General features: G+C 51.5%; 1 protein-coding gene across 3 annotated transcripts in view; it reads right to left on the minus strand.

Moving 5' to 3' along the window:
* Positions 1-247: 247 nt before the first annotated feature.
* The window catches only part of MRAS (muscle RAS oncogene homolog), a 59382-nt gene continuing 36248 nt past the window's right edge, over positions 248-23381 (minus strand). For all 3 annotated transcript variants that reach the window (XM_033404100.2, XM_004278960.3, XM_004278961.3), the window contains exons 3-6: positions 11697-11850; positions 10248-10347; positions 5261-5340; positions 248-3557 (exon numbers count right to left, since the gene is read on the minus strand). In XM_033404100.2, the coding sequence (XP_033259991.1) occupies positions 3458-3557; positions 5261-5340; positions 10248-10347; positions 11697-11850 (434 nt within the window). In that variant the 3' untranslated portion in view covers positions 248-3457. The remainder of the gene's footprint in view (positions 3558-5260; positions 5341-10247; positions 10348-11696; positions 11851-23381) is intronic.

A 23381-nucleotide genomic window follows, 5' to 3' on the forward strand; every position in this document is an offset into this window, starting at 1 on the left:
CCATTCACAGGCGGGGCAGCTGAAGAGTAAAGCAGGTAACTCGCTCAAAGGCACATAAAAGTCAGAGGCAGAGCCCATATCCAGGGCTGCGGGACATCGGGAGACCGGCAGGACGGGGACAACCCTCAGAGTCACCAGCTGTCTTCTCCGCAAGAGGGCAGTGTTCTGGGTCAGACGCTGACAACGTTTAATGTTCTCAGCAAAACGTCAGGAATATTTGAGTAAGAGGAAATCAGACAGAGAAGTGTTCCTCTTCTTTTCTTTATTAATGAGTTGGGATACACAAAGACTTAATAAAAGTTACATAAAAGGCTCAAGCATCATTGAGATCTTCAGGCATCACTCTCATTTCACGACAATGGCCACCTGTGTAGACAATGGCTAACACTGTGTAACAGAAGCTGGGCGCTCACGGGCGCTCAGTAATTCAAGTATCTTTCATTCTAAGTAAACCCGACATGGACTTTCTAATCCAATGGGCTGCGAATGGAGGGAAACTGTCTCTGGCTCCGGATTTTCTGTAACACGTCCGAGGGGCCTTTGGGTTAGAGCTGCCACGTGTTAGTGGGTCACTCTTCCTAGGGACACGAGGCAGGCCGCACCAGGCTGACAGGCATTCTCCACAAGAAGATGGGGGGCAAAGTCCTAACAGAAGCCATCCAAATGTCCCCTGTGAGGGAAAGTCAGTGGCCATCGCCCCAGGCTGGGGGTGGAGAGGATGGCTAGCATTACTTGCTGGGGAGAAAAGAGCCCTCTAAGTGGGGGAGGGGCGGAAGAATGTTAGAAGGAAATCTGAGAGCACACAGTGGCAAAGGCATGGGGTGAGAGGATTTCAGAAAGGGTGTGCTCCAGCGGGCATGAAGGGAGCACTAATTCAGATGGAAAACCAGTGGGAACACCAGAATGCCACCAAAGACACAAGTCCCCTTGGGCTCCACAGTCAGGAAGTAGCACGGCCAACTGGTTTTCCAGACTGACCCCGCCAGGTGACCGTGTACCGGGGATGCCCTTGGGTATGCTCCACTCAGGCCTGTGCAGAAGCCCCCACTGCCACAAGTGTCCACAGTTCTCTAAAACGCAAAGAACCGCCTTTTAAAAGTGTTATTTACCCATCTCACCTATGGGGAAAATGAGGTCACGGGAGACGAAGGCCGACCATTAGCTCAACAGGGAGGCTGCAGGAGGCTATCCCTCACCCAGTTTCTCCCTCCGGCACTGTGGGCTGAGTGCAGGAGAGATGGAAGATGGGGCCGGGGGTGGGGCAGATGTGCTGCCCTGTTGGGCGGAGGGCCTAGAAGCAGCTGGAATCTCTTCGTCTGGTTACATTCACAGCTAAGGGCTTCGTTCTCAGTCAACTGATCTGTTTCCAACAAGACTCCCCCATCCGGTGCCGTCAGGGAGCTGCAGGCTCCACAGTGGGCCGGGGTGCTGGTGGTGGTCCGTGCCCGGGACCTTTCTGAAGCGGACGCTGCCCCGTGAGCCGGGCTTCCTGTCCTGCTCTTCCAACTCGCTCCATCACCGCACCTCCATCCTTCCTTCTTCCCGCTGTCTTGCCTCTTCCTCATCTCCAGTTTGCAGCTGCCACCCAACTGCACCTGGGCTGCTAGGGTGTGGCTCAGAGGAGCGTATTGGTTGGAAAGAGCCTTGTCCTGTTAGTGTTTAGAAGGCCCATTAACATTACAGGATCTTGGGAAGCTCTGAAGTGCCTGATCTGGAATATTCTTTGTTATCCTTCCTTTTAGGGTCAGAAAAAAAGGGCCATTTAGACAAAGAAGTTTGATTTTCCAACAAACAGAAGTCCCAACTGTTTTTTCCGGCATCAGAATCATTCTTTGGCTGCGCTCCCCTTCCACCACGTTGCTGGTGCTCTTGCTGAGTTAGGAACTCAGCGCATTTTCAAAACTAGGGAAGAATCCAGGGGTCTCGATGTCCGGCTGAGTGCTCACTTTACCCGGGTTTCTCTCTCCAAATGGTGACCAGGCCACTCACTAGGGATATTCTAGTTTGCTTGGTGGCCTGATTTGTAACAGATGGAAACTAAGGTCACTAGCCGGCCGCCTCATCTTTTGACTCTCTCTCGAGGGTGCGCTGTCCATCCATCCCGCCCCAGCCTGGCTCACACCAGCAGCACCTGAGAGGCAGGTGGGCGTGGTCAGGAAGCTAGGGGGCTGGCCCCTTGTAGAAACAGGTATATGGGAGCCATGTCGGCACCCCAACCTTACTTTCTCCTCCACTTATATAGCATAGTTAAGATCCAAGAGGTTAATAAAAGTTCCTGCCAGAAAGGCAACCTGTAATACTAAGTTTGCAAATGTTTCAAGGGGTTTTGCTCATTTACTGGGCTTAAGAAGTGAGTCAGTTGACTCAAAGGGAAAATGGCTTCAGGTCTTGGTGCTGTTTCAGTAAGAACAGTACTGGATCATTTTTGGTTAAGATTTAGCACGAACCAGAGTTTTCCAGATGGTGTCCATGTTAGCTGACTTCGACGCAGAGACCGTACACGCCTGTTCAGTGTGTTTGTATCAGAGGCACCAGACAGCACAGGTGATGGGAGAAAGCCCTCTCCCACGGCTGCGAAGAACACAGAACTTAACCCACACCACCTGAAAAATACACGAACACTTTTGCGACTCCAATAAACTTACTTAAAATTTATATATTTCCAGGGTAATGAGAAGCCCTTTTAAAACTGACGTGCCCGTCTCTCCCCTCAGCAAAACAAAATTTTGTTCCCTACTATCTGCATCCTCAACCACAGTAAAACCTTCTGGGTACACACATCTCTCTTCTCTCCAGTTTATAGGAGGCCATGAGTAGGGTCTGTTCCTCCCGAGGCCTCCAGCCACGGTCCCCGTGAACTTCTGGTCTCTCGGTCACTCTGCTTTCACGTTGAGTTGAGTTTTGGCACGGCTGGGAAATTTCAGTTAAAAAACAACCATATTCCAGACATGTTATAGAAGAGGTCTGCTGAAGACTTGAAACTTCACCAGGCAGTGGGCACAGACCCCTTTAATAAAATAATAATCCCTAAAATAATTTAAAAATCTACAAAAGACACCCAAGCTCAGACACTGTGGACCGGGGTTGGGGTGGGGGAAGCGTGATCATGGCTTGTTTTTGTACGTGGAGGAACACTTCCACATCACACCCACACTATGTAGTTCAAAGAAACAACACAGCCACCAGGAGCGGGGAGGGACCGGGTTGCATTAACACAGGGACTTGGATGCTGCTTTGTTCACTGTTGCCTCTTCATTGCTGCTGAGACACAGGGCAGCCCGTGCCCTTCCAGCAAAGCCAGACTCTATCTCCTCCCTGCCCACCCTCCCTCTCTCTCTCCCTGTGTCAAGTCCTTGGGCCAAGGGTCATGGTTAGAATGGTCTTCAGTGCGGTTAGGCAGTGGAGGGGTCCCAAGGGCTGGCCAGTTCCCGGTCACTGTGCCCAGGGCCTCGGGCCATCACAATATCACGCACTGCAGTTTGTGGGTGCCAGTGGCCCGGTCTCCCCGCCATTTGGTTTTCTTCTTCTTCTTCTGGCTTTTTTCTGGAATCTGTTGCCTTTTGAGACAAGGAAGGGCAGAATAACAACGTTAGAAAGGGCTTTGCTTCTCCCTGCCTTCTCCTCCCTTGCCCCTGGGTCTGCGGCTGGGAGGCCAGTTCTGGCTCTGGAGGGGGAGGGGGCTGGGGGAGGGGGAGGGGAAGGGGGAGAAGGGGCCTCTGTCCTGGATGCTGGAGGAAGAGAGCCTGTCCTGGACAGTGTCTCTAAGGCGAGGAAGTGGGAAGGGAGAGAGGGCAGAGCAAAACCTGTCATGCTACTGCTGAGACTTCCTGATACCATGCTGTGGCTATGTTTATTTCAATCACAAGCTATGTTATATGTTATACAAGGTTGGCTTCTATGTCTGTGTTTCATATTTTAAATAAAATGACAGGTCAACTGAGCACAAAAGCTTTTTACGTGTTTCCTGTTCATTTTTCCTACATCTAAAACCTGCCCTTGGAACTCGAGGTCCATAACCAAGACATCACCCCCTCCTGGTGTGGTAGCATCTCCTAACTCCAGGCAAAGGCCCATGAGAAAATCGCTTCCCGAGTGCAGGCCTGCCAGCTAAAGCATAAGGTGAAGGCTGCAAACCACAGTCCACGCTGGGGAATGACGAGAAAAGGGGGTTGTCGGGTGTGTGTGTATGGGTGTGAGTGTGTGCACGCACTGGGGGGGCTGAGAGGCGGCAGGTTGGGAAGTGCACGGCGATTCCATGACTAAGCAACAGCCCTACAGGTCGGCATAAGACAACACACCAAATGCACGCTGTCTGAGAACCACTGGTTAGGCCGCTCTGTACGTTGAAGATTTTGGCAACAGCAAAGGTGGGGGGACAGTGAGCCCAGCCAGGACACTGTCTCCGTCGTCTAGGCATGAGATGATTAAGGTTTGGACCTGACTATGCATAGGAATCCACAAGAGACTACAGCCTGGGATTTCTGACACTCCCTGGAGACCGACAGTGGGTAGGGGCTGGAAAGGCGACACATGTACAAAGCCTCTGTGATTGCAGCCTGGGGATCAGAATGCTGGTTGTTCAGGTGAAACGTCAAGGGGTGCTCTGACATCAGGGAAGAGGAGAATGGCCTACTTTTTACCGCGTTGGCAGCTTTGGTGTTGGGAGAACAGCGGGGGCAGGATGGAGGCGCTGCCCTCGGGGAGCCTGAGCTGCAGGATGGAGGGGAGGCCAGGGAGGCACCTCGCGCAGGAAAGCACTTTGTTTAGCTTGTGGTTTCACCCATAGGGAGTCGGGGAGAGCAAAGGTAGGTGGGAAGGACAGAGATGGACAGAAGTGTAAGAAATCCAAAACTAGGGACTTCCCCGGCAGTCCAGTGGTTAAGAATCCGCCTTCCAATGCAGGGGACGCAGGTTCGATCCCTGGTCGGGTAACTAAGATCCCACATACCGCGGGGCAACTAGGCCCACGTGCCGCAACTGCTGAGCCCACGTGCTCTGGAGCCTGGGTGCCACAACTAAAGAGAAGCCCATGCACTGCAACGAAGAGCCCGCATGCTGCAACAGAGATCCTGTGTGCCGCAACTAAGACCCAATGCAGCCAAAAAATTAATAAATAAATTAAATTAAAAAAAAAAGAAATCCAAAACCAGGCCCAGAACTGCCCAGCCTGGGCCTCAGACACGGCACCACGCTCCTCCAGCCTTCCCGGTGTCCGTCTGGCCACAGAGGCCCTGCTTCCAGGCAGGCGAGCCTCACTCACCTAATTACTCTAACCAGGTCATGGAAGGCTCTGTCGACGTTGAGAGGTGGGTCCTTGGCACTGGTTTCTATGTACGGAATCTGGAAGGCAAAGCAGCGTTACGGAGTTCCTGTAACAGCGTTACAAAGTCCTGTTCCCTAAAGAGGCAAATTCTCAGAGGTCCCAAGGAACCCTGAGAAGCCCCCATGGAACCCCAGCTCCTACAACCTCAAGCCCTCAGTGGTTTCTCACTCTATAAAGTCAGAAAGTTTTACTGACAGCTTTTCTGATTCTCTCGTGTTCTCTGGTCACAGAGATATTTAAGAGCCCCCTAACAACAGAATAAAAATGATCTTTTTAGACACTTGAAGACTAAAGACTGTTTCATTTATCAAACTGATGTATGTTCTGATTCTATTCAGTTTTCTCTCTGAGGTCTATTTCTCTACCTTAGAGGATTCTGCCCCTCTTCTCAGGTCCTCCAGAGGGGACGCCGGTGGGAAAGGCTGAGGCGAGGCTGGCCCAGGGCAGGACTCTGCACCCTGGCGACCCCGGTGTCTATGCACCCCACACCGACCTCAACCGTCTGCCTGGCCCAGCTCTTGCTTGGTCTGCATCTATGAGCCGGGAGCTCAGCCACGTTTGCAGAAGGCTTATGTCTGCATGTTGAAGGCCGAGGATCGTTACCCGGCTGGAAGGCAGCAGTAACTGTGAGATGTGGCTGAGGGGACCCTATAGGGCCATGTCTACCCCAAGCCTCGGACTGGCACAGGGAGGAAAACAAAGGCTCCATGAGGTCAGGACATGGTCTTCTCCTTTAACAGGGACCCCACAAAGTCAGGAGGCTCATGCCCACTCCCCCAACAAGAGGCGAGCGTGTGGACTCCGGACAACACGCACAGGCCCCCTAGATGAGATGCAGGTGAGCCAATCATGATTAGACTGAAGAACTTTGGTATTTTTCGCAACCTTCTCCTGATTACAAAATTAAGGCATTTCATTATAACACACTTGAAAAGGAAAGGCACAGCAAAGAAAATAAAAACAATCAACACTTTAAATGCATGGGGGTCCGGGGTAACAGGGTAAGTCGTTATCTTAGAGGAGCATGTCGTAACTGATCGCCCAGAACACATCATAAAGTATCTTCCCCTCATCGCGGGAGATCAGATGTTCACCCACTGCTGTGGCTTCAAGCAGGGGCTTGCTCTAGCCGACCCAGACACAAAGGGCAGAGTACAAAGGACATGGCTCAGACCTTGGAAATTTTCATTTGACAAATATTTGAGCCTCTGATAACCCCGAGAGGAAACTGCCTTCCACTGTAGGCTGTTGGACTGTAGGCTGCTCACCGAGGTGACCGTGGGCTGTTTGGCCTCCCAGGTCTCAACGTCCCTGACCTCACTAATCCTCTCGTTAACCCTCTGAGGTAAGCGGTTATCTCCGTTTCACAGCTGGGGAGACTGAGCTCAGAGTGGTGACGTACTTGCCCAAGGCCACACGGTGGCCAGCAGAGAATCAAGATCTGGACCAAGTGCACACTGCACTTCCCACATGGCCTGGCACGGACAGGTAGAGGTGCTGAGGTCTGCTGCGGAGCCTCTTCTAGGCACGGCAGGTGCCCCAATAGCTCTTGGGAGCCAGAGTCCTGTGCAAGCTCGTGAGGGCAGGACAGCGTTCTTCCCTGTGCACACTCACCCAGCGGGGAAGCGGGAGGGCAGCTGGGGCTGGGACCTCCCCGGAGGCTCGTAAGTCCCAGGCTCCTGGGGCCTCGGACCTCCGCTGCCTGCTCACGGGCACACCGCTGTAGCACGCCCAGGTCCCCAGACGCCTCCGCTTTCTTTCTAGGGATCCTGCTTCTGAAGAAACACTGATGTGCATTATCTGGGTTCTTAGAATTCTAGGGCGTCGTAGTAACAAGACTTAAACTAAGGGAAACCCTGCAATAAGTGGTAGTACTATATGACTCCACCGAAGGGCCAGGAAATGCCACCTTCCTGCATTGGATGGTCAGCTAAAGAAGAACTTGCCTTATGAGCTCTAAAATTAGGACAGTAGCTCACAGGGTCATTTGGTCGAATGATAAATGAGGCAGCAGCATTTGCTGTAGGAGCAAGGTCAGCTGAGAGACTGGAGACCTGGGTTCTAGTGGGGATGGGTGGGTACTCCTCGCCAGCCGTGAAGCCCCCAGAATTCCCTCAGCCCCCTGTGTCCCATTCCCTTTTACCTGCAGAATGGGGCTGCTGCTACCCTCGTGCAGCGCCCTTCCCCCGTCCCCAGCCAGCCACGCGCCCACCCAGGGGTCTGTGAAGGCTCTTAGCATGAGCTCACCGTGCGGAGCCCGAGGCTGTGGGATGCAATGGCTCCTGGCCTCTCTCTGTGCAGGAGGTTGGCCGGTGGAGGGCACGGGCACGCTACTGTCTGAGGCCTGCGTCTAATGCTAAACCCAGAGGTTAGTTCCAGGTGCTCACCTGGAGACTTCTGAGCACACCTGTCTGGTTGATGACTTCCTCCTCCTCGAGGCATTTCCTTTCCTTGGCTCCCAAGGCCCCACTCTGGTCCTCACACATCACTGACCACTCTGTCCCTTTTGCTGCTTCCTCTCATTTCCCCATACCCACAGCACCGAAGTGTCCCCAGCCTCAAGCCTGGGACCCCTGCCCTAACGACACCCATTCCCCTGGGCTTCATGGCTTTTTTCTTTTTGTGTGTATATATCTCTATCTCTATCTCTATGTGTGTGTATACATAAATACATAATTATATACACACACAAAATTGAGGTAGAACTGAAATAACACTAATTTCAGGTGTACAACGTAATGATTCGATATTTGTATATGTTGCAAAATGATCACCACAATGAGTCTAGTTACATCCATCATATATAGTTACAGAACCGTTTTTTCTTGTGATGAGAACTTTGAAGATTTACTCTGGTTTCATGGCTTTAGATTCTACCCACATGCTGCTGATTTCCAATATTTACCTCCAGATGGTGTATCTGACAGCAGTCTGGACACCTCCACTTGACTATCCCCTCAGCTCCTCAAACTAAGCACCTAAAACAAAGCTCCTGGTGTTCCCCACGTCCTCGATGCTCTAGTCCCCCTGCCCGGCTAGTGGAACTCCAGTCTTCTGAAAGTTCCTCGTGCCCCAAACCTTAGCATCCTCCTCAAATCCTTTCTCTGTCACCCCACATCCGGTCTGGGGACAAATCCTGTCGGCTTTCAGAAAGACACCAGAATCCACCCGCTCCTTGCCACCTCCACGGGCACCACGCGGGTGCACGTCAGCCGGTACCCGGCTTACGGTGCAGCCCCCAAAGACCTTTCTCCACACGGGCGCCAGAGGGAAGCTGTTCAGTCATGAGTCGGGCCATGTCACTCCTCACTCAAAACCCTCCAGTGGGGCTTCCCTGGTGGCGCAGTGGTTGAGAATCTGCCTGCTAATGCAGGGGACACGGGTTCGAGCCCTGGTCTGGGAGGATCCCACATGCCGCGGAGCAACTGGGCCCGTGAGCCACAACTACTGAGCCTGCGCGTCTGGAGCCTGTGCTCCACAACAAGAGAGGCCGCGATAGTGAGAGGCCCACGCACCGCGATGAAGAGTGGCCCCCGCTTGCCACAACTAGAGAAAGCCCTTGCACAGAAACGAAGGCCCAACACAGCAAAAATTAATAAATAAATTAATAAACTCCTACCCCCAACATCTTCTTTAAAAAAAAAACAAAAACCCTCCAGTGGTTTCCCCTCCACTCTGAGCAAAAGCCCATAAGGCCTTAACCCCCCCGCTCTGACCTCACTTCCTGCTACTCACCCCTCCTACTCCTGCTCTGGCCGCTCCGGCCTCCTTTCACCTCCTTGCTGTTCCTCAAACTCCCACCTCAGGGCCTTTGCACTGATTATTCCTCTGCTGGAACATGCTTTCCCCAGATATCCAGAGGACTCACTCCCTCACCTCCTGTCAGTCCTCACTGATATGCACCTTTCCAGTAAGGCTTTCCCTGACCACCTATGTGTAAAAACAGCCCCCCACTCCACGTTCCCTACCCCCTTCCCTGATTTACTTTCCCCCAGAGCACATGTGACCTTTGGACATGCTCTAATTTGCTGCCGTCTCTAGAAGCAAGCACCCTGAGGCAAGGAGTTTTGTTTGCCAGGGCCTAGGACTGTTGAATGAATACGTGAATAAACACAGAAGGCAGAGAAAAGCAAAATGAACTCGCAGTGGGCCCCTCCCTCTACTTACGGAGCTGGGCCCACTGGGCAGAGGGAAGGGGCAACCCTGCAGACTTTCCAGGAGGCTGGGTGAACTTCTACATAACTGACCATTGAGGCTGGGGCATGGCTGTGCTAATGCGGGGGGAAGGGTGGGAAGAAGCCCAGTGACCCCACCATCCAGTGGGCAAAGGGGCATCACAGTGAACTGAAAAAAAGAGCAACCCAAAGGTGTCTGCTGACATGCACGGTGTGGCCTGGGCAAGCCTCGGTCTGATCACTTGATGAAGACAGTGGTGCCTACCTCAATGTGTGGTTGCGGGGAGTGGATGCTCCCCCAGCACAATGCCTGGCACAGAGCAGGGCTCAGTGAAGGCGGCTGATCTGACGATTCTGAACATAGTCAGGCACTGGCTCAGAGACAGGGACGAAGCCAAGCCTCTGCACAGCCCAGCGAGGAGCCTGCTGCGTCGGGGCCAGGAGGTGAAGGTACCTGCTCTCGACAGTAGGGCCTCTAACGACTGCCAAGTAGGTGCTTTCTCTCTGGCCTGTCGTCTTGTTTCACAAAATATCCCACATCACATGTGCCTCTATGTGGATCTAGCCCACTACTTAGGAGGCCTGTGTTTCATTCCAATAGACTAGGACTGCAGGAGTGAAGGGGCACTGACATCTCCTGAGCCCTCACCCTGACACCCCACCCCCACACATGGGTGCGCACACACCCACACATGGGTGCATGCACACACACACACGCGTGTGCGCGCACACACACACATACCACCTACATTGTGTTTGGTGGCCATTTCTTTTCCTTGCTCCCTGGTGATTTTCCTCAAATGCATCAAATCGACCTTGTTGGCCACGAGGATCATCGGGAATGACTCCCTGGGAAAAAAAGGAACAGCAGCTTGTGAGCTTCCCTTGGTGAAGGCGGGGCACCCACGTCTCAGACCTGACACAGCACACAGCACCTCCCTGTGGGGCTGGGTTAACTTCAGAGTCTTTCCCTCTACATCTCCTGGAATGGAAGAGGGACCCGGGGGCTGCTGGCTGCCTTGGTTTGAAGCCTCAGGCCTGTTGCAAGGTGAGTGCAGGCCCTCCTGGGAATCCCCTGGCTCTGCACTGACTGGGCCAGCGGCCAGGTTCCCAGACCTGCTTCCTCTCATCTCCCAGTCACCCTGACACACCACCCGTGCAGGCCATCATGCTGTGGCCATCGGCAGTGACTTGTGAAGAGCACCAGGGCCAGGGGCTGGCACACAGCTGCCACTCAATGAATGGCAGCCGCAAAGTCAGGATGGCTCCCAAGAGTGGAAGGCGGGGATCAAGAGGCATGTCTGCCTTACAGATTCCCGTGGACACATGGGGCCAAACTGCTGTCCCAACGTGAATGAAACGCCAGTCTTTGTCAGCGTTGAGTATTTTCATAAAGAAATTATAATTTGATGGGTGAAAAATGGTACTTTATCCTTCTTCCTTGCACTTCTTTGATTAGCAAGAAGGTTGAATATTTTCCCGTATCTGTGTCATGTATGTTTTCTCTTTAGAGATTCCTATAGTCAGGGGCTTAACCCACATTTGTCTCTTGGAGCTCTGTGTGTATATGTGTGTATGTGTGTGAGTGTATATCCCTTTACCTTGAAAAGTTATTAACGCTTTGCCTTTGAGATAAGTGTTAACTGGATTTTTCGAATTTTGAAATTTTCGAAAATTTTGAATTTTCGAGATTTGCTCAAAGCTTGCTGTTTTCCTATTAGTCTGTCCTTTTACTTTTACATTGCCTCTTTAAGAGCCAATTAACTGAAAAGACCAGTTGGGCTTAAAACAGACTCCAAATTATTTAGCTACGCCATATTATGCTAAGGAAAACATGAGCCTTTAATAGGGGCTTAGAAATCCCACAGTCAAATGTGATGTAACCAGTTACGATGTACGCCGGAGAGAAAATTCACTTTTTCTTTGACTGTAATAAAATTTGGTTACATTGGAGCTGAAAAACAGATGTTATTTATGATTCCTTGACTCATCGGACAGTTTAGGAGAGATGGCGGGGGGCGGGGGCGGGCGCCTCGAGGCCTTGGTTGCGTGTAGACTCCTCTGGCTGTGCGGAAAGGTCTGAATTCAGCTCTGCCCCTCGAACCTCAGCTTTCACCTGAAGGTCTGAGAAAGACAGACAGACAGACAGAGCCCACCCTGAGCCAGGCATGGGGAGGTCCCAGCCTGGCCGCCCTCACCTGTCCTTGACGCGCAGGATGAGCTGGTGGAAGCGGTCCACGTGCTCGAAGCTGGCCTTGTCCGTGACCGAGAAGACGATGAGGAAGCCGTCCCCCGTGCGCATGTACTGCTCCCGCATGGCGCTGAACTCCTCCTGTCCGGCTGTGTCCAGAACTGGGGTGGGATGAGGCCGCTCAGGGGCTGTCACCACCCACCCTGGAGCCCCTGGGGCCTGTGGACCCTGAGGCTGCTGCTGCGGCCCCTGGGGTAGCTCCATCGAGCTCCCCCCAAGAGGTTCCAGGCTGTGCTTGGTAAGGGTCCAGCGGGGCCTCAGACACCTCAGTGTGCGGCTCTAACTGACTTACTTGTGGACCCACTGACTCCAGCCCACGGCGCTCCCTGGGCCTTAATTCTCTGCCTACAGAAAAGCCTCATAAAGCCAGTGATCGACTCTGCCGCAAAACCCCTCTGGAGTCCCCAGACCTAGGCTTGGAGCCCTGCTGCAGGCCTTACAAGCTGATTCTTGGGAAAGTCACCTGACTCTCTGAGCCTCCATTTTCCCCTTTGTAAAATGGACACAATGGTGTTTCCCTGGTGGCGCAGTGGTTAAGAATCCTCCTGCCCGTGCAGGGGACACGGGTTCGAGCCCTGGTCCGGGAAGATCCCACATGCCGCGGAGCAACTAAGCCCGTGTGCCACAACTACTGAGCCTGTACTCTAGAGCCCGCGAGCCACAACTACTGAGCCTGTGCTCTAGAGCCTGCAAGACATAACTACTGAGCCCATGTGCCACAACTACTGAGCCTGTGCTCTAGAGCCCGTGAGCCACAATTACTGAGCCTGCGCTCTAGAGCCCGTGCTCCGCAACAAGAGAAGCCACCGTAATGAGAAGACCGTGCACCACAACCAAGAGTAGCCCCTGCTCGCCGCAACTAGAGAAAGCCCACGCGCAGCAACGAAGACCCAACGCAGCCAAACATAAAAATAAATAAACTAAAAAAAAAAAATGGACACAATGCCTCTACCTTGCAGCTCCTGTGGAGGAGAACCCTGGGACAAGTCTGAGGGAAGCCCCAAGAGGCCATCCCCGGGTCAGGAAGGGTCCTCAGTCCCTGTGCGGACAGACGCCAGGCAGGGCGAGGAGAAGAAGCAGCCCCCTGAGAGCCGGGACCCTCGCCACCTAGGATGCGGCTGCTACCGGGTGGTGGGATGTGGGAGCTGAGGCAGCTGGGGAGACGGAGGCTGCGGGGGGAACCTCTCCACAAAGGCTCTTCCCCCCAACCCATCCATCTCTTCCACTACCCGCACCGCTATTCTCCAGAGATAAAATGCTCTCCCTGACTGTTTCAGAGAGAGGTCACAGCCTCAGCGGCGTAGGGGGCGGGGGTGTCTCCCTTTAGACCTGCAAGCCTGGCCGGCTCCAGCCCTGTGGGCATTGTGAAATCTGAACCCCTCAGCGGCCTGCAAGCCCCTGCCCCAGACTCACTTCCCCTCTCCTGCACGCAGCGGAGCGGCTAGTTACCGATTTCGAAGCTGGGTTCTGGGCTGAGTCTGGCTCCTCATATCCCTAGAGTGTGACCCTGGGCAAGCTCACTTCTCTGTGCCTCCTCTTCCTAAAATGGGGCTTGTCGGGGCTGTTTTGAGTGAATGTACTCAGGCCCTCGGAGCAGTGCTGGCACAAAGAAGCCCTATAGGAGCATCTGCTGTGAGCCTGTGTCCTCTCCCACCTCCGGGCCTGGGACTCCATCCCCCAGCCACCCCTCCTCTCTGCTCCCCTAGCTTGGTGAGCAGGCTCTGACTCACAGAATTCTGCTCCTGAGCCCCCATGACTCTCACCACCCCCATACAGACCCTTCATGACGCTGTTCTCACTGCCCATGAAAAGGCCCCCAGCTGGACTGTTAGTTCCCAGAAGCAGGGACCTGGTTTGTGTGTCACTCATCTACTCAGAGCCTGGCACAAACAGTACTCAAATAGTAGTTGAATGAATAAATGAATGTGAAGTCTATTTGGTTTCATGCATCCATTCATTCATTCAGGAAATATTTGAGAGCTACTGTGTGTCAGGTAGTGTTCTAGGCACTATGGATACAGGGGGAATGGGGCAAAATCCTTGCTCCCATAGGACTTACATATACTCTGATAGGAAGGCAGATAAATGAATGGATAATATTATATCTAGTAAAGATGAGCACATACTATGAAGAACAATGGCACCAGTTCAAGGAAACTGGAAGAAGTTGGTGTCGTTTTGGATAGGGAAGGATGGCGTCTCTAGGAGAAGCTTTTGAACAGTGACTAAATGATGGGGGAGGGGGAGCCACGTGGCTGAGGGCAAGAGCATTCCCAGCAGAGGGAACACAGTGCGTGGAGGTGTGCAAGGGCAGGCCCGCTGGCCTGGGAAAGAGGAGGGACTGGTGAGTGGAGGATAGGAGGTGGGGGCAGGTGATGGGGGGGGTGGGCTGCTGCACCGGGGTAAGGCTGACTTCATTCTAAGCAAGAAACGGGCCACCGCAGAGACTGGGCCAACGAGCGAAATGATCAATAGGACATTTGAAAAGTTTATCCTGGCTGTTGGGAAAACCCAGACCAAGAGTAGAAGCAGTGGCACTAGGTAGGAGGTTATGCCATAACCAGCAGGACAGGATGGAGGGCTGGACCAACGGTGGGATGCGGTGGACGCTGTGAGAAGTGACCAGGTTTAGGCCACTTTCTAAGACAGAGCCAACAGGAGCGGGGCGTTCTGGGTGGAAATATGCAGATGTGGGAGTGGGAGAGAAGAGTGTTGAGGACAGTGGCTGTCTGGGGCCTGGGCCAAATGAATGGTGGTGTCTTATCCCGAGGTGGGGAAGACGGTGAAAAAAGGGTTGGGAGGGCTGAGTTGTTTTTTTTTGCGATACATGGGCCTCTCACTGTTGTGGCGTCTCCCGTTGCGGAGCACAGGCTCCGGACGCGCAGCCTCAGCGGCCATGGCTCACGGGCCCAGCCGCTCCACGGCATGTAGGATCCTCCCGGACCGGGGCACGAACCCGCGTCCCCTGCATCGGCAGGCAGACTCTCAACCACTGCGCCACCAGGGAAGCCCAGGGCTGAGTTTTTGACACACACTTCAGAACCTCTCAGACTCCTATGTGGGTTTCAAATAGGCATTTGCAGACTTCAGTCAGAAACTGAGAAGAGGGGCAAGAGATACAGATGTAGGATATATCCATCTACATGTGTGTGGATGGCAAGGAAAGCCACAGGACGGGCTAACCAGGACCCCCAGGAAGCCACGTCTCCTCAGGAGACATCTTGAGCCCGTGCCTGAGAAAGTGACCTCGTCCCCACAGCCTGTCGCCCCTGCACACCCTCCTGAGTCACTCAGCATGGCCGAGGGGCAAGGCTCGGCGGACACACGGACCCAGGCTGTGCCCCACGCACAAGAGCCTCGGTCTCCTCATGGACGAAAGGCGGGGCAGGGCTCCTGGGTCTTCAGGATTGAGTTCTGATATCCTAGAATTCTTTGGTCTGGATATCAAATGAAGGGGCTAAGGAAATAAGATCTACAGCTGAGGACCAGTGGGGTGACTGAGGCAGTTTCCCCAATTTCCTAGGGAGGGGGTGGGGAACGAAGACTGCACCTTCACCCAGAGGGAGTGGAGCCTTTGGTCCTAAGTAAATCCCACTCAGAAATGCAGTCAAGAAAACAGATGAAAATGGCATGGATTTGGCTGAAGTGGGGATGGGGAGGCCTGAACTGAATAGCAAAAGACATTCAGGTAATATTGTAGTTAATATGCTCATAGATTTTGAGGGTGTATATTATCCAAAACAAAAACTAGAGGTCTAAGATATTTAAAAATCTGATCATTCAGAACTTATAAAAAACGATTCAACAGGGAGTTGAAAATCAAAATGGACCCTCTAGAACGGAGAAAAAGTCATTTCAGACATTGATGGCCTTAGAAATTACATTACCCACAGTTTCTAAGAGAATTCTTGGAGGATATACACCAGCAAAGTGAAAAATAGATCCACGAAAGAAAGACAAGTGGTATTATAAACAATGGTACCAATGGTATGCAAAGGAAACAGCAAAACCTAAGAGTTAAATTTAAATAAATATAACACAACTTGGAGAAAATGAATGGCAATTTAGAACTAAAATCTATGCTGATCTATATGTGAGGGTATGGGCTGGGAAAAAGTAAGTCATTACTAAAGTGCTTGCCTTATCTGGGAAGAGTTTAAAGATGTTGATCACATCCAGATGTTGATAGAAAAACATAAGTATATACACACATATGTATATAGAATAACCACCTGAAATAAAACTCAAACCTTCCTAATCATTAGAGGAAAGAAAAACAGGACTAAGTAAACGGGACCAATCCAATGAAACTATACAAAAATAAGAAAGTTTAAAAAGTAGACATGAGGGCTTCCCTGGTGGCGCAGTGGTTGAGAGTCTGCCTGCTGATGCGGGGGACACGTGTTCGTGCCCCGGTCCGGGAAGATCCCACATGCCGCAGAGCGGCTGGGCCCGTGACCCACGGCTGCTGAGCCTGTGCATCTGGAGAATGTGCTCCGCAACGGGAGAGGCCACAGCAGTGAGGGGCCCGCGTACCGAAAAAAAAAAAAAAAAAGTAGACATGAAATAAGATGGCAGAAATAAACCTATGATGAATGACAGTAAATGCAAATGGGTTAAATTCACCCATTAAAAACAGATACTCAGTACAAAATCCACTTGTCTGCTACTATAAAAGACACGTCTAAAACAAAATGACACAGAAAGAGTGAAAAATGAAAAGATAAAAAAGGATATGCTAGCCACATGCATCCACAAAACAGAATTCAAGGCTAAGGAATTAAACAGAACAAACTAGGGTATTTATAATAGGAAAAAGTACAGCATCAAGAAATGCCAAAGTCATGAGTCATAAGCATATAAGAATGTTGCCTAAAATATATATATATATGTATAAAAAACTAATTTTTAAAACAGTAGGAAATGACAAATCCCACAATCATTGTGGGAGAATTGAACAGTCCTCCCTTAGAGATAGAACAAGTGACTCCCAAAATAATGATTTATCGTTAAATAATACAATTCACAAATGTAATCTGAGAGACTGAAAGAATGAACTTTACATTCAAAACCATAAATAAGTATTTTCAAACACACATGAAATTGTCATAAAAATTGGCCATATATTAGGCCATAAATAAAAATTTCAACAAATTCCAGAAAGCATAAGTCATATGGGTCATCAGAAATGAACAGAAACATGAGTATAAAAGAAACTATCGGGCTTCCCTGGTGGCGCAGTGGTTGAGAGTCCGCCTGCCGATGCAGGGGACATGGGTTCGTGACCCGGTCCGGGAAGATCCCACATGCCGCGGAGCGGCTGGGCCCGTGAGCCATGGCCGCTGAGCCTGCGCGTCCGGAGCCTGTGCTCCACAATGGGAGAGGCCACAACAGTGAGAGGCCCGCGTACCACACACACACACAAAAAGACAGAGCCTGGGGAAGGGCCTCGTAGGCAGAGGAACAGCATGGGCAAGGGCCCGGGGGCTGGAAAGGAGAGAGCAGTGAGGAGGCTGGTGTGCTGAGGGAAAAGGTCTGTGTTGGGAAGAGGAGGGAGAAAGAGAAAGAGGAGACAGGGAGATCAGAGGCTGGGACCTTGGATCCTAAACTAAAATGTTAGAACTTGGGGGGCACTGGGGAGCTATTGAAGGTCCAGAAAGGAAGGAGATGTAGTCAGGGGAGAGAGAGTTTGGCATCCAGAGAGGGAGGGGGCTGAAGGAGGGTGCTTGTGAAGAGGTGGAGAAGGACCCCGAGCAGAGGCTACCAGGGTGTAAGCAAAGGCAGTGTGCTTCAGAGGGAGGGGAAAGAATGAACAGGGGCACCCCGAGGACATGGAACACAGGGAATGGGGGCCAAGGGGAGAGAGCAGAGTTGAGGGCGCCTTGGAAATTCCAAACCTTGGGCCCCAGGAAGGCAGGTTCAACCAGGGAGGAGTGGGGGCCGAGCTGGGCCTTGTCTGGTTTGCGGTCCACCCCTTGCCCACCCCTCCCCTCCCCTCCACATATCCTGCAAAAGCCTGGTCACAGGCCCCTGGTCAGCAGCTCTGCCTCCAAGACTTCTGGGGAGGCTGCAGAAAACGGGCAGCTATGCTTTAAAAAAAAAATCATGATTCTGCCTGCATCCCCTATGCCTGATGTCATGAAGGTAGGAGGACTCCTGAGACAGGAAGTATTAGTCACTGTGAGAGGTGTTCTGCCAATGTGTGCATGTGTGAGCGAGACAGACGGGCAGACAGACAGAGACAGACAGAGGCAGCCAGACTGGAGAAAGAGGGAGGAGAGAGACAGAGGGGGCCAGTGCTGTGCATCTCCATCTGCCCTGCCCCAGTCTTCCCACCCGGGGGTGGACAGGCCCTGCAGTGCTGCTGAGGAGGATTTAAGTGGAAACCCTGGAGCCGTTCTTGGATCTGGTGGATTCAGAAGCCGAGCCCACATGCTGGCGGGGATGGGGCCCCAGGCCGGCGGGCAGCCAGCATGGAGGCAGCACCTGCTTGGGTCCCTGCTGAACCCTCCCCCCATCCCCCTCCCTAGGTCTCTCCCTCTCCTTCCTCCTCCTCCTCCAGGGCTCCCAGAGGGAGGCAAACCCTGGCAAGGGGTCTGGTGGCTGTGACACTGGCCCACAGCTCAGGGTACAGTCCAAGCTCTTTGGCTAAGCGCAGTCCCACTCACTGTTCCGACTGGCGGCAAGCGCCGCGCTGGGGCTTTACACACACACGTCCTTGCAGTCCTTTTCATGGCCCTGGAAAGAAGGTATTACTGTCCCCCTTGCACAGATGAGAAAACTGAGGCCCAGGGAGTTAAAGGGATCTGCTTAAGGCCACACGCTGGGGAGGAGGGTGCTCTAACTCCCCAAGGCCCAGCTGCCTCAGCTCATCCAGGCTGTTTCCTTCAACCAGAGGGTGTGGATCTGGCCGGGCTGTGTCTCGACTCCAGGCCTTTGCCCAGCCATGACTCCAACCAGAATGCCCTCTTGGGGCTCCCCCCAGCTGCCCTCCAAAAGGGCTACAGCCCTCCTCCTCTCCTGAGGGCCCCGCCAGCCTCTGACCTCCGACCTCCGTCTTTGAACCCTTGCTGGTGTGTGTGGCTCTGGTTCCTCCCAGACTGTGCCTCTAGGCCGGGCTCAGCTCCCCACCAGGTGGTGGAGCCCCAGAGCGTGGGAGTCTGGCTTTCATTTCCCTGGGTCCCCCAAAAGCTTCAGCACCCAATGAAGGGCTCAAAAAATATTTACAGAATGACTGGACAAATCGCACGCACGCTACGGGAAATGCAGTTATTGTGTTCAAGCAGCTCACGCCAGCTGTAAGGGAAACCACTAAAAACAGACTTTTGAAGTCCTATAACTCACCCTTCAGGGTGAAGTAAGGGTTCTGGAACATGAAGCAACACAGATGACCATTTCTGGAGATAATATGCCTCCAAGGACCGTGCGTGGTGTTTTCTATACCCCTCTCATGCACGGGCCCACTGTGCAAGGCAGGAGGGATGTGCCCATTTTACAGGGCAGTCAGGCAGCGAAGCCTGTGCTCTTCCTAAGAAAAGACTCCCATTAAGAAATGCCACCTAGTTGAGGGTCAATAGTGATGAAGCCTCCCCTTTCTGGGAGAGGGTGTGTATGGGGTAGGCTGGGTGCCGGGCAGAGGGCCGGATGCATCGACCAGGCACTGTTCCCAGAAAAAGGGCCGCTTTCTCCTTCTCCAAAGTGCTGGCCCAGTGTGGGAGCCAGGCCGCTCTAAGGGGAGGGAGCTAAAATCCCGTGGCAGGCGCCAGCTGGCTCCCTGGCGATGGGGGAAGATTTCCTCTGGCAGTGGCCCCAACCTTGACTAGCTGACCCCAGGGGAAAAGTGCTGGCCACCGGCCCCAGGGGACACTTGTTCTCATGACCATACCGCTGCAGCTGCAGGAGTGGGGTAAAGTGGGGGAGGTCTTGGGAGACATTTCCATGAGGCCCACAGATTCATGGACTTGGTGGGCACATTGCATGTGTGGGTGCACACCCTTTCAGGGAGGGGATCCATGGCTTTGTGGGATTCTTAGAGGAGCCTGGACCTCCCCGCACCCCACCTCCATGTCGCTCTCAGGGAGGGAAGAGAAGAAAGAGGGGAAAGAGCAGCAGCGGGGCTCACCTGTGTAACCAGGGACCCAGGAGCATCCCAGAGACAGGTGGGGGCCTGGGTCCCGGCCTGGCTCTGCCAGTCCCTGAGTGAGGAGCTGGCAGCAGTGTCCTCAAGGCCTGTGAAGAGGGGCAGGCCTAAAAGGAGGGGTGAGGACGGAACACCTGAGGTTTGTGGGGATGGAAGACAAAGTCCTGGAGGCTATGCCTCCTCCCCCCACCCCCACCTGGTCACCCCAAACCGTTCACCTACTCCACATCTGCCCCTGGGCAGCCACGTGGAGCCAGGAGGAGAGAGCTCGGCTGAGCTGGCCTGGTTCCCTTAGAGCAGCTCGCAGGCCACCCTTGGAACACCCAGTAAATCTAAACACATCCCCATCCAGTCCCTCCATTCTCAGGCCACCATTTCCCACCGCTTCCTCTCTCCTCAAGCCTCCACCCACAGCTGAGGATCAGAAACAGATTATCAGGAGCTAAACTCCACAAGTGTCCAAACCAACCCGCCTTGGAGACAGCAGAAGCCTCATACACTGCAGGTGAGGAAAGTAAAATGATGCAGCCACTTTAGAAAACAGTTTGGCAGTTCCTCAAAATGTTAATCAGAGTTACCACAGGACCCGGCAATTCCGCTCCCAGGGGTGTACCCAAGAGAACTGAAAACACATGTCCGCACAAAAACTTGCACACCAATGCCCACAGCAGCATTATTCATCATAGACCCAAAGCGGAAACAACCCAAGTGTCCATCAACTGATGAATGGATAAACGAAATGTCATCCCTCCCTATACAGCTGACCCTTGAACAGCATGGGTTTGAACTGAGCAGGTCTATTCATACCATTTATACGGGGATTCTTTTCAATAAATATACAAAAATATATGTGTAGAACATCGTGTGCAGGACTTGTATTGAAGTGGATGGCCTATCCTTACATTAGGCATAAGGTGAGTGATATTTAAAATTACTAATCTGTTAGTTTTCTTATTGTTTTATAACTTTGCTTTCAAAGAATTACATAACTGCAGAGTATGTCTCTTCCCCTCCTCAGCTTGTAATTAGAGAAACTGCATATGAGTCTATCATCACGAGTAAGTGGTTTCTAAAAAAAAGTAACAGTGTTTCCAGTACTGTATTATGAATATGACTGTAATACTGTATGCTGTGAAAACTTTATAACGCTTCATTCATTAGTGTTAAAGCTAGGCTACTGGGAAACAGCTGTATCGGTTACACTAGGCTACCATAAAGTGCTCATGTCGCTGCTCCTTTGTTATCAATGCATGAATCATTATACCTGTGTATAAATATGAACTTCTTTTTCATAGTATCCTTTCATTTTTGATGTTTAGTGTTAGTAACACATATAATATCTACAGTGCTTTGTATCCTATAAGACAAAAGTGATGTAGGTACTGACAGACAGATATAAACAGATGACATAAACTTATGGTATCGATAAATACAGTACTGTAAATGTATTTTCTCTTCCTTATGATTTGCTTAATAACATTTTCTTTAGCTTACTTTATTGTGAAAATACAGTATATAATATATGTAACGTATAAAATACACGCTAATCGACAGTTTATGTTTTTGGTAAAGGCTTTGATCAGTAGCAGGCTATTAGTAGTTAAGTTTTGGGGGAGTCAAAAGTTATAAGCAGATTTTCAACTGCGAGGGAGGTCGGTACCCCTAACCACCACGTTGTTCGAGGATCAACTGTACTAGAATATTATTCACACGTAAAAAGGAATGAAATCCTGAGACATGCTACAACATGGATGAACCTTGAAAGCACTGTGCTAGGGGACAGAAACCAGACACAAAGGTCACATGTTATATGATTCCACACATGTGAAATGTCCAGAATGGGAAAATCCATAAAGACAGAGAGGAGATGAGTGGCCTGGGGACTGGGGGGGGGGAGGGTGGGGGGAATGACAGATGATGGGTGTGAGTTTCCTGGAGGGTGATGAAAATGTCGAGGATGAGACAGTGGTGATCCCAGGGCTCGCTGATCTGTGACATCTATCAGCAGTTTGTGATTGCACACCTTTGTGTATATACTATCAGCCGCTGAACTGTACACTTTAAAAGGGGGGGATTTTACACGTGAATTATATCTAAATTTTGAGGGAAAAAACCCACCTCCCTTCTCTGAAATGCGTGCTCCGCCTTCCCCTCTCTGCGGTGGACGCCCCGGCCTACTCCTGTCCAAGACCATCATCCCTCCAGCTGCCCACTGGATCCTGTCCCCTGTCACCCATGGAAGCACATTGCTACTATTTTGTCTCCTCCCCCTCCTGCATCATCCATTTCCCTATTGGTTCATTTCCATCAGTATGTAAACATGGTATAATTTCTTTCACCTTAAAAGAAATGAACAAAGATAAAGAAGAAAAAATTAAAAATAAACAACCCCTCCCCTTGACCTCACACCTTCCAGCTACTGTGCATTTCTCTCGTCCTCTTTACAGCCACACTCCTTGACTGATCTGTTTTTACTGCCTGTCCTTCCTCTCTCCACTCTCTCTATTTTTTTTTTTTACATCTTTATTGGAGTATAATTGCTTTACAATGGTGTGTTAGTTTCTGCTTTGTAACAAAGTGAATCAGTTATACATATACATATGTTCCCATATCTCTCCCTCTTGCGTCTCCCTCCCTCCCCTTCTCCACTCTCTTGAACCCACCGTTATCAGGCCACTCTATCAACGCTGAGCTTGTCAAGTCACCATGACCTCCATGTCACTAAATCCAGTGGACACTTCGTGGTCCTCATCCCACCGGATCACTCACCAGCATCTGATGCGCTTGATGGTTCCCTCCTTTTTGAAGAGCCTTCTGCACTTGGCCTTGGTATGTCACTCTATCTTGCTTCTTCTCTGACCCTAATCACTCTCTGAGCACCAGTGGGTTGCTGCGCTCAATCCCGGGACCCCGTCTCTAAACACGTTCACTTTCTCAGAGGTCTCCTGTCTCATGGCTTCATGTGGCAACTCCCAAGTTTCCATCTCCAGCCTGCACACCTCCCCTTACTCCAGACTCAGACCCCAGGTGCTGGTTTGACTTTTATTTGTATGTGTGAAAGGCATCTCAGATTTCACACATCCAGAATTAGACTCTTAATTTTTCCCTCAAACTTGCTTTTACCAGTCTTTCTAACCTTTTTTTAAAAATTTATTTAAAAATATTTAAAAAAATTTATTTCATTCAAGTATAGTTGATTTATCAGTCTTCCTAATCTTGATAAACGTAACTCTATTCTACCCGTTGTCCAGGTCAAAGGCTCTTCCCTCCATACTCCTACCCCATCCCACATACTCCATCGACAAATTCTGTTACTTCCTCCTTAAAATACATCCAGACTCTCTTTCTCACCACCTCCTTTATCGATGCCCTAGTCTACCATTAGGAGCCTCTTAACTGGTCTCCCTAGTTCTGCCCTGGCTCCTCTCTGGTCTATTGTCCACACCACGGCCAGAGTGAGCCTTTGAAACATCAGTCAGACCATGCCCGTCC

The sequence above is a fragment of the Orcinus orca genome, chromosome 5 (genome assembly GCF_937001465.1).
Source record: "Orcinus orca chromosome 5, mOrcOrc1.1, whole genome shotgun sequence".
NCBI lineage: Eukaryota > Metazoa > Chordata > Mammalia > Artiodactyla > Delphinidae > Orcinus > Orcinus orca.